The 17,049-nt window shown below is 41.1% G+C and overlaps 1 protein-coding gene across 1 annotated transcript in view; it reads left to right on the forward strand.

Annotated features, from left to right (window-relative positions):
- The window catches only part of LOC141795517 (uncharacterized), a 161,148-nt gene that overhangs the window by 77,276 nt on the left and 66,823 nt on the right, over positions 1-17,049 (forward strand). The window contains exon 15 of the mRNA XM_074676421.1: positions 14,287-14,331. Within this exon, the coding sequence (XP_074532522.1) occupies positions 14,287-14,331 (45 nt within the window). The remainder of the gene's footprint in view (positions 1-14,286; positions 14,332-17,049) is intronic.

Consider the following 17,049-nt stretch of genomic DNA (forward strand, 5'->3'; position numbering starts at 1 on the left):
GAACTCATAGGACTGCCCTGAGATGCTAGACGGTAGGAGATCTGATCATAAACAAAGGACTGAGGTGAACGTCCTGTTCCTAGACCTTAGCCTGAATCAGTAATCATTGACAGGTATCACTGCTGTTTGTGTTCAGTGGCATATATGAAAGACTTGCCGGGCAGCTAAAGTTAAAGTTGAGGGAGGTTAGTCCATTTTGAGAAATGAGCTTACAGACCCAGCGTCAGGAACGTTTCAACTTCTGTACTGAAGTTAAAGAAACTGTGAGTAGGATCTGTTTTAATAAGACTGCAGTGACACCTTTTGGCCTGAAGTCACACGCACACTGTCATGAAGATGTGACTCTTAACAAGGTGTGTGAAATGAATAGAGATTAGCTCTTCTTTTTAACACTACTTTTCTTAGTTAAAGAAAACTTTTTACTGGATATAACGCAAGGATGTAAAGTATTTATCAACAGTTGCATAGTGCTATTGTTTGAAATGTGACAACAAGCAATTTCTGAACCCTACTCTAATAGCCAGCTGTATGCAGCGCTTATGGCAGCCTGGTGGTCCGAAGTATCTATAGACTAATGTGATAACAAGTAAACTTTGTTAGTTTGTAAAGTAGTTAGTAGCCAACTATATACGGCGCTACTGACCCACCGGCACTCTGAGACGTGTTCATAATGTGTAACCTTAGTGAATCCTGGTTTTGTCCTGTCAGTGCTCATCTTCCAAGCAGGGCTAACGTAACCTCACTCTTCATTTTATTTATAGACTTTCAAGTTTGAACTGACCACTGCAGAATAACTGCTGTATGTGACGTGGAGTAAACATTATCAGAAACATTTTAGCCGTATTTTAGCCTTTAGCCCGTGCTGTATCACTCTCCTGTTCCGCTTTCTTCTGCTCTTCTGTCCTGACAGTTAGGCTCCAGTGTACACCATCACTACAAAATTAATCACAGAAATCATTTTCAATTTCCTATGTGCTGTTAATCAATTGGGTCCTGCTTGACCTGATTGAGAAGCTAAGAAATAGCATTTAGGAATAACCGGTATTTGCACTGATAATCTCATTTTAAAGTGTGGATTACGATCAGGCATTAAACTAGAAGGGAGAGTTTTTCAAGATCACTCAAAGTCCACACAGTCCCTGTAAAGAGGGGGCGCGATGCTTTCCAATATTTTAAACATGGATATAAATTTACAATACTGGATGTTTAGACCGATTTTCAAACCTCTTAATATTCAAACGTTGTAGAAAACCCTGAATCTATCCTTAAAGTGATCAAAATGCTCCGTTCTAAAAACAGCACAAGATCTTTTTGTGGAAATCTTCACAAGACTTGCTTAAATTATTAGGTCATAGCTGAAGGATTTCCAAACAATTTCATGACATGTTGCAGGGATGGGCCTCAAACACCAATGGCTGCCCATAACAGGCAGCCAATTGGAGGGAAGAGGGTTTGTGGAGCAGGGAGCCTTAAAATTACAGGAGCTTAAAGTTCCAAAGACTGAAATATTTTTTTTATTATTTTTCTTTTAAACTCCAAATCATGTAAAGCCACAGAGGAGGAACCATAGAGACAGAATAAAGCCTGAAAAATAAAGTACCCCCTCTTTAGATTGAAGAAATACAGGGACTAAATGAGATAATTAGCACTAAAACTGGTAATTCCTAAATACTATTTCACAGTATCTGAGGTCAGGTCAGATTGGGTTTTGCTCGTTGTCAAATAAATTCATTATCTCATGGCTTGGCATGCTGGGAAAAGTTGCTTGAAGAAAAAAAAAGTAGTATCAAATAAATCTGCTCTCCAAAAAAAAAAAAAATGCAAGCCTTGGCAAGAGTCACGTTTTTATGGTGGTGGGTGACAGTGCTTATGGGAAATGGAGTCTTTATCCAGGAAAGAAAACATCAATTCTGGCCACATGTGACACTGCAATCCACACCAAGCGGATCATTCTCACAGCGCCTTTTAAGAAGCACTCCACACTGAAGTGATTGTGTCGCTTCTCTGAATCTGCGTTCACATGTTCTGCTTGGTTTGCTTCGTTTGCTTGGTTGACAATCAGCCACCTGTCAGTCAGCAGAATCTGGTTGGGTAGACGCCTCTTCCTTGTGTTGGAGCTTCCCTCTCTCGTCTGTTTTGTCTTGATACATCTTCTCTTTTGTTTACATTATAATATGTTGTGCATGACAAGGAATGGTCTTCTCGATGAGTTGCTGTCTTGTCGGTTCGGTTTAAAATTGGTCTAGATGTCTGGAGGCAGCTGCAGTGGAACAGAATAAAAATGATACACAATGCATTTAGATGCAGGAGATGTAAAGAACGAAGCTTTGTAAGTCAGGTGTAAAGAAACAACATTTTGTTTAAATATGATGATGTATTCATTGTCAGAAAAATAGATTTGAGCAGCTGAAATCTCTGAGTAATACAGTGAAGTATTTGTACATTGTTATGTTCCACCTCTGCAGTCATTACAAAGACAGTGTCCTTGCATTTTAGGTCAGTTTGAAAGCGACGGTTGTGATGAGAATATAAAAAACCTTTTAAAGGGCATTTTGCATCCATGATGCCTCGATCGAAGCATGCCCTGATTAAACTCTATCTATGAGTTTCATTTCCTTAGCCAAGGATAGTGAGGAGGACACATTGCAGGGAGGAAGGAGGGTGCGCAGGGAGGAGATGTAGCCTTGAAAACTGCAGAACACAGGGGCACGATGGTGGGAGGCTGCATCCCTTACAGCACGCTGTTCCAGCCTGCCATCCATATTCTGATTCTTCACACTCTCATCCTGCCGGCAACCAATTTAGATACATTCATCTGTGTCCACTTTAATGGCATGCTAGGGAGCAGTGCATTTACAGTGGCCTGATATTATACAGATGGTAGTGTGTGGGACCTCAGTGTAATCTGTTATTCGTGGTGAGTGATATGAAGCATAAGACTCGCCAAGGGCTACAGTACCCAGAGTGAGCGCCCTGTGGATCTTTGCACAGTGTATTCTCTCTGACCTCAAATATTTGGTTTGTAAAATGAACCAGAGTTTATTCAAAGTAGATTTTCAGCCTCTCCTATTCACTCGCTGGATAATGCATTAATGAAACGCTCAGTATCTGTAAACACGGGAGGGAGCAATCTGCTTCGGATGAATAAAACCGCCAAAAGTCTGGATGAGACTGTGAAATTCTAAAGAGCCAAGACTAATAACAGCATCCATTAGGAGATGAGAACATTTGAGAAGTAATTCTGGCCTATAGTGAGGAGCCAGAGCAGGATACAAGCCACAAGATGCATGAACCACTGCAGAGATGCTCATTCCTTTAAGGTGATATGGATTTCTCATCATGAATGCATAAAAATTCAGATAAAGTCATCAGCCTTCTCTCTTCTCCTTAAGTGTTGTTAAAGTCAATGAGCTCCTCAAACTCTTCATTGAAGACGTGGAGGAGACAAGCTGGTGTCAGAGTCTGTTCTCCGCCCCACATGGGACTGCCTTGGCTTAGTTTCCATTGACGTCCGCTGTCTGCATCTTCAATGTTTTCTTTCTGCTCCTCAGCACGGAGAAAGCTGAGAAAGCTCTGCAACAGTTATCTTACCCAATGATAGTCTAAGCATGGACACTCTTGTAGAGCCACCTGTGTCCCATTGTATTGTGTGGCAGCTGAAAAGAGACATAATGTGAGATGAAAATTATTGTCACTCTCACTCTGCTTCTTGCTCTCTTCCATTTCCTCCTTCTCTCGTGGATGTAAGCCCTCCACAGAGAAAAAACCCTCTTTACCGTATTCACTGCCTAATTGCCAGACTGCCTAATTAGGGATGTTACCCAACACACATCATACATTCATGCATTGAGGACATCTATCCTCTCTCATAGAGAGCTTACAGTCTCCTCATTGGCTTGGCCCCCCCACCATGAGTAAAATCTGTGATGCAGCTAGTTTGCCATCTAGTGGCACATGTGCAAATCACTGTTTAGTCACATGGGATCTGTGATTGAGTCTCTGAGAGGAAAGCTTTCATGGAAAGCTTTTGCCAAGGGGCTATAGGTGCAATCTTGGCCAGCTGAGCTGTGTCTTAAGTCGGCTGCAGTGTCAGCCATCTCTTTATACGACCCTGAATATTTAGATGGCTGGGAGTTAAAGAGAGCATTGTGTGCCAGTCAGAATCGTGAAAAATGCTAAGCTGCATTTGAGCCCCTGCCAGGCAGCTGTCGGCTTTGCCGTTCTCTTCCTGCCCCGGCCGCTCCTCTTAACCCTCAGTAAACAACTGGAACAAATCCTATTTTATTGAGGCTTTTACCAAGTGCAAGGGATCTCTGCAAGCTCCAGTGCCTAGGCATTTTCTGAGCTGTGCAGTGTCCTAAGATGGCATCCAGAGAGGGCAGTCAGGAGGAGGGAATTTGCACTGTCTGTCTCTAATTGGATCCTTAATCAGAAGCAGGTGTGGCTGCAGTCTCTGCAGTGTGTTTTGTGACATTTCAAGCAGGCAGTATAATCGATGTTTACCACCGAAGCTCTGATAGCTGCTTTGACACCGTGAAAACAGGTTTGCTGTGATTTCTTTCAACTGCAGCATATCAAACCGCATAGTTAGTGTGAATTCACTGAATATTTCCCCTCTCTCCAGCTGATACTCAGCTGATATTTTGAAGCTAACACCCAGAGGCAGCTTGGCTGATGTCTGTTTGAGAAAATATTATGAATGTAGGTGAAGCTAGGAATGTTCCCATTGGATAGTTCTTTTAAAAAGAGCCACAGTGAAAAAAATCGACGACAGATTCTCACTCATCATATCTTTCCAAGAAGCATCAGTGTCTATGTAATGCTCCTAAATATATCAACACATACTCAAGACTGAGTACAGTACTGTAATTAAGTTGAACACGGTGAAAGGTGTCATAGATTACTGCAGAATTCTTGGTATTCTTGAGGTCTGTTATGCATACTTAATGTTGTTTTCCTATGTAGCTGTTTCTTATGGAGCAGATTTGTAAATAAGATATCAGAGAGTATTTGCAAGGGGGATGGATGACATTTCAGAATTTAATTACAGAATAAATTAACTTTTGCAGGCAGTGGGAGTAATTGTCTGTATCTTGTCTGAATCTAGATACAGTAAATGCTCCAGGGCTCTCTGGGTTTAACTGAAGGACTCAGGGCATTGAATGCATCTGGTTGTTATGTCTGAGTCCTGTTTTTTTTTCCATCTTTCACAGGCCAGCAGCAGACAGGGCTTTGCACTTGGGAATAAATATTGTGACAGGCTGCATGCAGCGTGTGCACATTTGTCTGTCTGTGTTTCTGTCTTTTTTTTTTCGACTGTACACAATTTCACACTTCAGGATGACCGCTTGTATTTTTGGAAAGTCTGTGTCCAAATTATCTTTTCAGCCCGGGTGTGGGAAGATAGTTGTTTTTTGTTTGACCCTTGCCCCTTCTCTGAACTGTTACAGTTCACTTTGCGCATATAAAACAACAACCCTTTCATGCTCTTTTCTTGTGATTTGTGTGTAAAGGTTTATCATCTTGGCTTTGTTTACCAAGCAAATCCAGATGCTGTTCATAAGCTCCAAAGTCAGTTCCAGTTAAACCCAGTGCAGCAGTTAGACAAAAGGCTCAGGTGGCCTGAGTACTTGTCCCCAGAGGGAGACAAAAGTCAGCTCAGGCAGAAAGAGTGGGAGTGGCATGTGAGTTTTTCAGTCAAGAAAAAGGTCATGTCTCCCGTGAGCCACATAACATTGTCGCACACCAACTCGGTAATGTCAGACAGTTTCCCCTTCAGGACATCAAACCTCTGTGTCACATCTGAAACAGGCATAGGAAAGAAAAGCAGAAAAACTAAGATTTCTGCTCATTAGCATGTATGAATAATGGATGCAGCCAACATGACATAGCCCGTTGGCCTGTCAGCTAGTATTTTAAAGTTGGAGTTTGGTGTTTTGGCAGTTCCCATTTTGGTTTTCAGGAGCCAGAAGTGACCATACATGAATGTCAAAGTTGGAAAGAGTTTCCCTGTGGCTTATACGTCAGCTTTTGGATTAGTTAACCAGTGTACTTTGACAGCAAGTGATTCTGTTCGGATGTGTACATTTATGGGACAAAGAAGCAAGAAAAGGTTGTGTGATTTTGCTCAACTAGCTGTCATCAGTCAATCCCAAGTTTTATCAGCATTGGAAAGCCAAAAACAATCGTGACCATCTTCTGCTGACTATCAAAAATAAATTGCTATGTATAAGCACTTGGGAAGCTAACTAACAAGATATGATGAGCACAGAAAACAATAGCTTTCCCAGTTTAGATGTAGCCCCCCTTACCCAAAGTCTTTTAAGTTGGTTTATGTTGCACAACGCACAATTGGGCCAATCCAAAAGCAGACATTAGACAAAGTACAACCAAAAAATAGTTGAAAAAAGCTAAAAGTAGCATACAAGTAGCGAATGGATATGAAATACTTGCTAAGCATTTGCATTGGTGAGTCTATGTGCATCCTCAAGTTTCAAACTGCACCAAAGTCGAAGACACTTTGTTTAGCTGTACTGCAGAAAATTTGCCCACCTATGTGTGCATGTTGCTGTGCAAATATGAATTATGCAGCTTCTGGTTTTATAAGATTGGAGTGAATACACAACTTTACCGTGGGAGGACTTTCTGGTCAGGAAGGGGTAAGATTCTGTGAATGAGCCAGAGAGACAATTTGTGAGAGAGCCTTCCACCTTTCACTTTTAACTGCCACGGCCTCAAAGCAGGGGTATTGTGCTCAATTAAGTCTTTATTTTGTCCCTCTAGTGCCACCATAGAAGCTTTACATGATTTACAGCTCAGAAAAACGCCCTATTTTTCTCACACTGGTGTTTCAGAAACTGCTTATTTCAGCCTCATTTTAGCTCCTGTCTCTTTAAGGCTCCCTGCTCCACAAACACCCTTCCCTCTGATTGGCTCTCTGGAGGCCTGTTGGGAGCGAAGCTATGGGCAGAGCTAAGTGTTTCAGGCCCATCCCTTCCTTAACCAGTTACCAGATCCTTATATGATGACCTCGTCATTTTAGCAAGACTCATGAAGATCTGGTGAAGATGTTGTGAAGATGTCTTGAAAACCTGGTTTTGATTTCAGAACAAAGCGTTTTGATCAGTTTACAGAAAGATTTAGGGATTTTAAAACATTTGAATTTATCGTCGATTGAAGATGAGACAGTGAACATTAAATTTTGCTAAAATCCAGTTTTTCATGGTGTTAAAGGAAGTCGACTCAATGCTGGGTCCAGCCTCAAGTGGCCACAGAAGGAGTTGCAGTTTGTGTTGCTGAGCAATGGACTCCATTGCTCAGCCCTTCTTTGGTGATTAGTCGGTTAATACAGTTTTTTTTTTCTGTCATAACAAGGTAATTGTTCTTAGAGTGATAGATTACTAGCTAATACAAAGACCAAGTCATTTTTTGGCTTTAGATTCAAAAGTTTTAAAAAGTAATAAATGGGATTTATTATTTAGCACAGTCAGGTCTATATAGGAAATTAGACAACGTTTGGAGCTTCCGTAGCCTTGAACTTTTTTTTTCCCTCAGAGAGGCAAATTAGCAAAATCAAAGAAGGGTTTTCCATTGAACCATGATTAACTTTCCAAATGTTGAAATAGGTTGAAATCATTTATCTGCTGATAGCTATCAGTCAGTTTGAAAGGAAAAAGCTTCCTTTTATGGGCCTCTGTGTTGTGCGGTAGCTTTGAGCTGCCTCCTGTGGTGTTTATATCAGAAGGCTCCTCTAGCTTATCTACTGACCCCTCTTGACAGGGGCATTTGTCAGGTGGATTATGTGGCTTTTTGATGGTATATCTGCCTTATTGCTAAGAAATGCATCGTGCACAGCCTTCTCCGTTTTATACCTCTGTGTTATCCCGGCATGGGCAGTCGGACACGGAACATCGCGGAGAATATGTTGACATTTGGGATAAGGATTATGGAGTCATCACGAACGAGCGCCTCTGCTGTGTGTCACTGTGGCTGTTGACTTTGCTCTCAGACGGAGGGGGGCTCATGTTGCAGGACTGAGCCGGTCCCCATGTCTGTGCTTCACTTTCACACTTTTACAGCGCGAAGCAGAGTCAAAGCCGGGATCTGTGTGGATTAAGGCAGAAGTTCAAAACACGCTGTCAGTCTACTGAGGCCTCCTTCTTACCTCAGCTCAGATGTGTGCTCGCTGCAGCTCTCTGCTTCTGTGATTGAATTAGTGGTGAGTGTGGAGAGCTTTACACACTCCTGTTATGTGGTTTGCAGGTTTTTATAGCGGGACAGATAAATAGTCCTTGTGATTTTGTGTTTGGTCTTGCCAGCCCATCTCTCATTTACTCTTAAACCGTCTTCATCATTCTCCATCCTTTGCTTTCCTCTCATCCACAATCCCTTCATCTCTCCCTCCCTCCCTCGTCTCCTCTCTCATTTCCTTCCTTCCCCTATCTCGCCCTCCCTCTAATCTACTGCAATGACCTGAAGGAGGGCTTCACACTGCAGCGCTCAAATAATAATCAGGCACTAGGATGTTGTCAAATTTATAGGACACTGAGCGTTGCATAGCAACAGAGATTGCCAGGGTGATCCAACAGGCAGTGAAAGTTGGGTGAGGGAGGAACGGAGAGTGACGGGAGACAGGAAACAGGAGGAAGGAGAGATGACAGGAAACAGGGGAGGCTGAACAGAATGATGAAAGTGTACACAAAGGAGGAGAAAAGGAGGAGAAGAAGGAAGTGAGAAAGTTAACACAGGCTCAGCTGAAAGAAAAGATTAATTGACACTGCTGGCTGCTCTTGTGGGCTTTCCATACTGTAATTATTCAGGTTGCAATTACTGTGGTGTTAACATAATTTACAAAAGCATTAAAGGCATACTTAGACGGTGGTAACTTTAGAAGTGACTGCACATTGTGAGAAAAACATTCACCATGTGATTAAATCTTTTAATGTATTGCTAACGGTATAGAGTTCAGTTATTAAGTATTGAGGAGTGTGATGACTCACAGTAAGATATCATTAAAGAGTGTATATTACATGGACGTAGTCTGCGTGATGTCACCCATCTGAAGAGGGGGTTGACACGTGTAGTTTTGAGAAAATTCCCCAGTACAGTGTCATCTGAAAGAGTTTTCCAGACTTAAAAAGGTTTTTGAACCAGTCTATAAACATTAGGGGGCTGTTTACACAACAGCTTCAGGGTAAAACGCAAAAGTTTTGTTGTGTTTCAGCCTCATGTTTACGCAGAAACCACATTTCAGCCGACCTGAAATGCTGCCGACACCGTTGCCATGTAACCTGCAAGCCGGTGTTTTCAGTGGAAACACTGACGTCACACTCCGCTTTGCGCAAGCACATACAACAGGACAACCAATGGGACTACCATGTTGTGCTTGTGCTGCTCAATCTGCTGAATCTGCTGACTGTCTTTCAACAAATGTGCATGTGTTGCTCTACTTTTGCACTTAGTATTCTCCAATACACCAGATGTTCGGCTCAACTCTACTTCGGTGGAGATCTACCAAAAGCAGCTTCTGGACAAGACAGTTATAGCGCCGACTACAGGCTCAGCATGCTTACTACAGCGTTTTTAATCCTTTGGTGTTTCTGTGTAAATGCAGATTTTGAAACACTGAAGAAGTCAAAACGCCGTTGTAGGCATGCCAGGCCTGTTGGTGGTGCTATAACTGTCTGTAAACGCGAGGCTGAAATGCAACAATAGTTTTGCGTTTCACCCCAAAACCGTTGCTGTGGAAATAGCCCATGAAACACTTCATTTTAGCTGCTTTTTAAGGCTCCCTGCTCCACAAACAGCCTTCCCTCTGATTGACCAGCCCTCTGGAGGTCTGTCAGGGATAAAGCTATTAGTAGACCTTGGTGTCATGAACCAGTTATGACATCCTTAAGTGATTACCTCATAATTTCAGCAAGTCTTGTGAAGATCCAGCAAAGGTCTTGCAAACATCTCACAAACAATTCACAAGGATCTTTTGCCATTTTTTAGAATGGTCTGTTTAGATCAGTTAACAGATAGATTAAGGGATTTCCACAATAGTGTGTGCAGTTTTAGAAATTAACTTTTCAGACAAAAAAAGCCTTGGTTTCCAGGACTTTTGGAGCCAGTCTAAAATGGACCCTAGAAGAGCAGCATCTTTTTTTCTCCAGGTTTTTTCCTGTCATTCAGAGATAGATAGACAATGTATGGAGCTTCTGCATTGGCTTTATTCCTGCATTCGCTAGAGGTTGCTGCTTGGATACAATCCTTGATACATGGTCCATGATGCAATAATGACTTGACAGTATACATTGCAGAAAAATCCCAACACCATGTTGGTGTTGTTAAAACTCTCCAGTCACAGCACCACAGTGGCCTAGGGATTAGGTTGCACACCTCACAAGGTTAGCTCCATAACAGCCAGCCAAGGTTTGAATCCGACCTGCGGCCCCTTTCCCAAATGTCACTGCTCACTCTTACCCTGTCTCCTTCTCAATCCCCCAGAAAGCCCCCCAAAAAGTCTCAGTAAAAAATCTCCAGCTTCACAAACAGTTACAAGCCTGTTATCATGAACTATATTCTTCCACTGATGCTTATTATCATGTGTGGACCTCAGTATATAAGTTTATGAAGAAGTGCTTTTGAAATGACAAGGAAAAAAAAACCCAAGCATTTGATTAGAAAACAAAATGAAATGACTGAAACTAATCACCCCTTTGGTTACATTCTGTTATAGAAGTCACAAAGGTCCGAAACTGACATTTAGACTCGTTCAAATCATTGGAATGACATTTACACAAAATTCAACCTTAACCTCTGAGTTAATACAGTGAAACAATAAAGCCACCTGTTGCTGTTGTTTTTTTTGGATTATCACTTCACTCCAAAGTCTGAATGTCTCCTCTGAGGCAGCTTTTTCACTGTGTCTTTAGCTAAAGAAAAGTACACAAGAGCTCTTATATGAGTGTTAGTTGAATGAAGGTGTGTCAAGGGAAATGGGAATAGAGGATAAATCAAAATCTGGGTATTGGGCTCAACATGTTGGTTTGTACACTTTGTTTCTAAGTCCTGCTTGGTTGTTGTCATTCCAGTTTATAAACCGGTTATCAGCTTTTAAACACAGTCTGGTAGCAAATATGCAAGGTTATGGGACCTCTTTTTGGCCTAAAGTAATTGAAGTTAGCCCTTTGGTAGCCCTCGTAGTCGCCTCTGGGTTTGAATCAAACCTGCTGCCTCTTTCCCAAATGTCACGCTTCGATTCTCACTGGATAAAAGCATAAAAAGCCAAAAATAACATTTTTATTAAAAGAAGCAAAATTGCAATCGATTAAATTCAAAGCTTTATTCTCCTCATTTCCAATGTCGTTAAGATCACAGCCAAATAAAAAAATTAACTCTCATCAGAAATCACTCACAACACAAAAGTTAATTAAAACAGTTGAATTTCAGACACAGAAATCAGACACCGAAGTATTTAACTTCACAAAAGAGTAAATTGATATAATCGTTAGAGTTTGTTGAAGGGTGTTTGGAGCATTGGCAGAAAATGCTGATTTACCAAGTTCAGTGTAAGCTTGAGAGACTGTCAGATCGACCAATCAGGAGAAAGAGTCCTGTAGGATCCGTTATTCCAAGAACCAGTTTGTCGTACAGGAGGGGTTTCTTTTGCCAGAAGGTCTTTAGAATATACCAACACCGATGTTTCTTTCATCTCGGTTTAAGATAAAGCCAACCGACCTTCTTATAGAAGATTAGGCAGTTTGAATCATTTTAAGAATCACTTCGAGGTGAAATAAATCCTAACCAAAGGTTAAAGGTTAAACCTTCAAGGCAGGGTCAGGAGCTTGGTTGTCCTGAGGGAGCTTACAGTAGAGCTGTATCACCCTTTAGAGGTTTTTCAGGCTCATCCAACTGAGAGGAGACTTCAGGTAAAACTCAGAGCTTGCTATAAAACACCTGGGAACTAATCGGGATCTGGTAGGAGGAATTGAAAAGACCTCTGAAATGTAGGAGGTGTGTTGATGGAGAAAACAAGTAGTAGGAGTATGTAAAAAAACAAAACAAGCAGAGCAGTATGAGCACCCTACTGCAAAATGGGTCGGTTAATATCGGGCTCTGTGGGAGCTGACTCAATTTGGAGCCAGCCTCAAGTGGCCATAAGAGGAACTGCAGTTTTTGCACTTGGAGTTTGACAAAATTTCAGTTAAGAATTTGTAAGAAAATAGACGGATGTATTATGTCTTTTCATTCAGTGAAAGGTTTCCTGACTTCACACAAAGCCCTCAACCTCCTCTCAGAAATATGTATCTCTTCACAGATTGCTGTTTTGTTATTCTGACTTAATTTGATAAAATCTGAGACCTCGAGCGCCACAATTTATTTTGGTGATAATATGCAAATACACGGCCAAAACATTGGTATGCACTTTGGTGTTAAAAGAGATTTAAGGGCGGAAGAGGAGAAATAATTGTGAAAACTGCATAATTCATGACCCGCTTAGAATAATAGCGTATGAAATATTCATTAACTAAATGACTTATCTATGTAATCAGCTTTTGTTGTGGGGTTCAGGGGAGAAAGGGCAGAGTCAGGGGGGTAAGGCTGGAACAAACAGTCTGATCTTTTGCAAAATGTAGCCCTGATTCATCGTCAGGCTAATCTTTATCAGAGAAAGAACACACACCGTCATCCACCAGCTCTGAAAGGCTGTCTTTGTTTGTGAGAAATGGACCTTTTCACACTAAAGTGAAGTGTTTTGAATCTACATGCATCACCCTGGTACACAAACACTCATGCTGCCACTCTGGCTGCTCCTTTTGTGCCAATTATAGCCAATTACCTTTCAAAGAGGTTAATCCAAAGCAGTATAATGTCAGTCATTTCAGGAGAAGGATTTTAAGGTTTTAAGGTGCTGCTACTTCCTGTTGATGCAATTCAAAGTCTCCCGGCTCTCCTACTCATCCATGCTCACACAGAGCCTCAGAACTACATCACCACAGATGTTCAAAAGACGCTGGCCGAGGCTGTGCCGGTACTTCAAACAACAAGAACACAGGGAAGCATGCAACTCCCAGGAGTATGCACAAACTGGATCCACTGTGTCATCATTAAGGTTAATATTTACTGTAGTGTACCTCGGCTTCTCCCGTTCCCTCACGCCTGTAATCTGTGCACCACAAACAAGGGAACACATGCAGCACATGAGCATGAGTGCACATGCAAACAGATGATTAAAAGGCAGTTGCTCTCAGTGAAGTTACTTCCATTGTTTCTGTTGCAGGCGAGCAATGTGTCAAGTTCGACCCAGTTAGTCAAAGTCTGCGAGCACGGAGTGTCAGAGGGAGAAGAGTCGGGGGCGTCGCTTTTTGATTTTCTGCTTTACTTTCAGCCGCCAGTGATCCTTCTTTCTCCACCACTGACTCTTAGGAGGAAAGATGTGTTTTTGTGTCAGCCATACTGACACATACAGTAGTAGAGACATACACTGTTTCAATACAGCAAGTACTATGTCCAATGATGAAACTCCTTTTAGAGGGGGGTAATCATTTTTAGCCCTGAGAGACCAACGTATCTGCATTGTCGAGCACTTCTGCTTCTGATCCCTCTGCTGTATAGTGAATTGATACTGGACAGAGTATAACTAACTCCTAATTGAGCTGATTTTTCATCTGTGTGTGCATGTGTGTGTGAGAAAGCCAGTTAATTCCAGGCATATCACAGAGCCAGTGATGCTCTGCCAGTTTATTGCATGGCTGTAAGGATATCCTCAGAGCTTTATCCTCTTTTCTCATGAGGACATAAGCTCTCTTGATGTAAATTATACAAACTTTGGTTTGGTTCAGATCGAATTACATCTTATTAAGATGTCAGCTTTTCAACACTTGCAGCTTTTCAGGCACTGAAGCCCTTTTTGATTCATAAAGAAGAGAAGAGCTCATCCTTGAAACAAGCGGAAGAGGTTTCAATGGCTGCTTCTCTCTGACCTTGTTTTAAAAGCTGGACAGCACTCACTGAGCTGGCCTGGTCTGTCTCTGCAGCAACTCCTTGGGTTGATTAATGCACCGGGGGGATCACGCAGCTGGAAAGGAGGCAGTAAACCAGGGGAGGAAAGAGGGAGCAGTGGGCCACACAGGGTGCAGCAATTAAGCTGTTTTCTTGTTGTTAATTAAAAGCAAATTAGAGACTGCGACAGGAGTTGCTGTCTAGCTTTAATTGCTGGCAGCATGTATGCACAGTTACACCTGTTGTTGCATCTTCACTCACTCATTGAATCTTTTTTTTTGTCTTTGTCTTCCTCAGGGACGAAGAGGAAAGTCTGGGGAGCCTGGACCCAAAGGCGTGCCTGTGAGTAAAATATAGTAATAGAGACATATACACACACATTTGTACACATGCTTTAATTTGACTGGTTTTGGATTAAAATAGATACTCTTCTGATATACATGCTCCCCAAAGCTGATTATCCACTCCTATATGATGTGTGAATATGTAAATGTAACCACCACATGCAGGGAGACATTTTAGAGCATGAGATGGTCACGCTGGGTTTTATCTTGTTGAAGCAAAATCAGGTCTGATGTGCTTTTATTAATTCCTAAGATTCTTAAATATCTTATAAATCCAACATGCATTCCTGCACCATGCCAGTATGACACTATCATCGCTTAGACATATATGATATGAAATAAACCAGAACAAAAGATCCCAACCACAGCAGCAATATCAGAAACACTTGCAGAAAGCAAAAAAAAAAAAAACATCTTAAGATCTGACCTGTTCATTTGTTAGATTTGGTCTAAAATCATTTTATTCTTCGTGAGATTTTGACCCTTTTGATCAATGAAGTTCTTTCTGCTGAAATCCTGATGAAAAAAAACAACTTAAACTCCTTCAGTTTCCCACATCCATCTTACAAAAATCTAAACTAATCAGACTGATGTGGCTGGAAAGAAAAACATTCTTTTTCTACACTGATTTTTCATCAGTTGTTCCACTAGTATAGCTATTCAAACACACTCTTAGGGCTGCTTTTAATACATTAACAGTGCTCCAATGACTCACTAGCTCATTGGTTTCACTCTTAAACTGATATCTCTTTGTGACCTGCATATTAAAATGGAATTATCAGCGATAAGATTGGTTATGTCAAAGAGGTTCGTTTTTTGAATTAGCAATACAGATCTGCATTAAAAGTATTGTTTTTGATAGAGAAACTCTACAGCTAGCATATGAATGCTTCACTGCTCAAGGGACTGAAGAGTTAAGGGAAACAAATCATGAAAAACTTTCTTCCAGTACTTTTGCTCATAGACTTTTGTGTCTGGGTAGGTAATTTACCTACTAATTGTGAAAGACTCAATGAGACTCTCTGTAGCTTAAAAAAAGATATATAAACAAAAAAGTTTTTTTTATTTTTCTTACAGAGGGTATGATAAAATACATTGACACTTAATAAAATCATGTGTTAACATTTTCTTGAACTAAATATGTATCACATCTTGCAATAAAGTCTGTCACCGCTCTACTTCACCTCCTACAACATCAACAGCCCACCAACTTTCCATGCACCTTTCGCAAACCTCAAGCACACTTCTAGTAAGATAACTAAATCTACAAAATGAAAAATCTGGAAGAAAATACACATTTTAAGTCCACATAAATAGATTTATTTAACTGCCAACATGAAAGCTTAATATACACGCTTGAAATGGAGAAAGATAATAGCAAACAACAAAAAATGATGAGTTGGGCAATATTATCAATACATGCTATCCAATTCAATAATTTTTTGAAAAATGGCAACATTTTTGCAAATTTTTGCAAATTTCAGTACTTTTTAATTTTTGCAATTTTATTTCAAACATTTTTTTATACTTTCCTTTTTTGGATCACAATTTTTTAGAATTTTTTACCTTCTGCATCTACCTCTGACTCCACTTCAAACATATACATCTGGACTGCAGAACAATCTATTCATGTTTGCACCACAGACTGTATAAAACATGGACGTAGTCTCGCCGACGTCACCCGTCTGTTTCTGAAGGGGAAAATGAAGCACATTGGCTATAGCAGCCATATTGGTAGTGGCAAGGGCTTCGCCTACAGCCATAGGGTGCCTGTCGGTCACGTGACCCTCAGCTGTGCCTCTTACTGGGGGAGCTTGTGATCTCAATATCCTCAGAACGGCCGAGTTAGAAAAAAATTCACCCCCCGTACAGTGGGTGCTGATAGTAAAATTAGCGACTCAGACACGAGACGTTTTTTGAACCAGGCTGTTAATAGGTAAATTTCTGCTTTGAAAATGGCTTTTTTGGCTTGGTGTGTATGTGACTTCCGCTACTTCTGGAGCTAGCCTCAAGCGAACACTCCAGAAACAGCAGATTTTAGCACTTCCGCATTGTCTCATATTCCCAGACCAGAGGTTGCTGCTTGGTTTGCACACCATGCAGAAGAGAGGGGCGGGGCTACAAGGTGTTAATTTTGATTTAAAGAGACACACACCAAACCGAGGTGTATGAGAAGGGCCGTTTGTCACAGGTTTCAAACCTTTTCTGATGCTTGATCCATTGAAAACTTTAGGCATGATATGTCAGATTGAAACTGTGCCTATGAATGTGATTAACACATTTATTAGGACACAACTTGACACTGGGGCTGTTAACAGGTTATGTTAAACACCTGGCCACCTTTTAAAAGTTAACTAGCTGTGATAAATCAGATATTTGTGGTCATTAAATTTCAGCTAATACATTTAAGGGAGGACCTCATCACTCTGCATCCTGCCCAAAGTTGTATGAAAAGGAAAATCTGTATTGATTACTCAGGCAAGGGCCACATCTTTACGGCTGTGGATGCTCATGGGAAACGCAGTCTTCATCTAGAGCGCCACCAACTTCTTCCAAATGGGTCACCAGAATCAACCTGATAATGAAACTACTCAAGGTGCTTTTAAAAAATGTGAAATAAAATGTTACAAACTCAACAGATGAATTAGTTCCTGAATCGCAGAAAGCCTTGTTTTCTTCAGTTTTCTTCAGTTTTCTTCAGGATGTGTTTTGAGGA

This window comes from Halichoeres trimaculatus, unplaced genomic scaffold (genome assembly GCF_033239565.1).
Source record: "Halichoeres trimaculatus isolate MK-OKI-2021-1 unplaced genomic scaffold, fHalTri1.1 fHalTri1_scaffold_8, whole genome shotgun sequence".
NCBI lineage: Eukaryota > Metazoa > Chordata > Actinopteri > Labriformes > Labridae > Halichoeres > Halichoeres trimaculatus.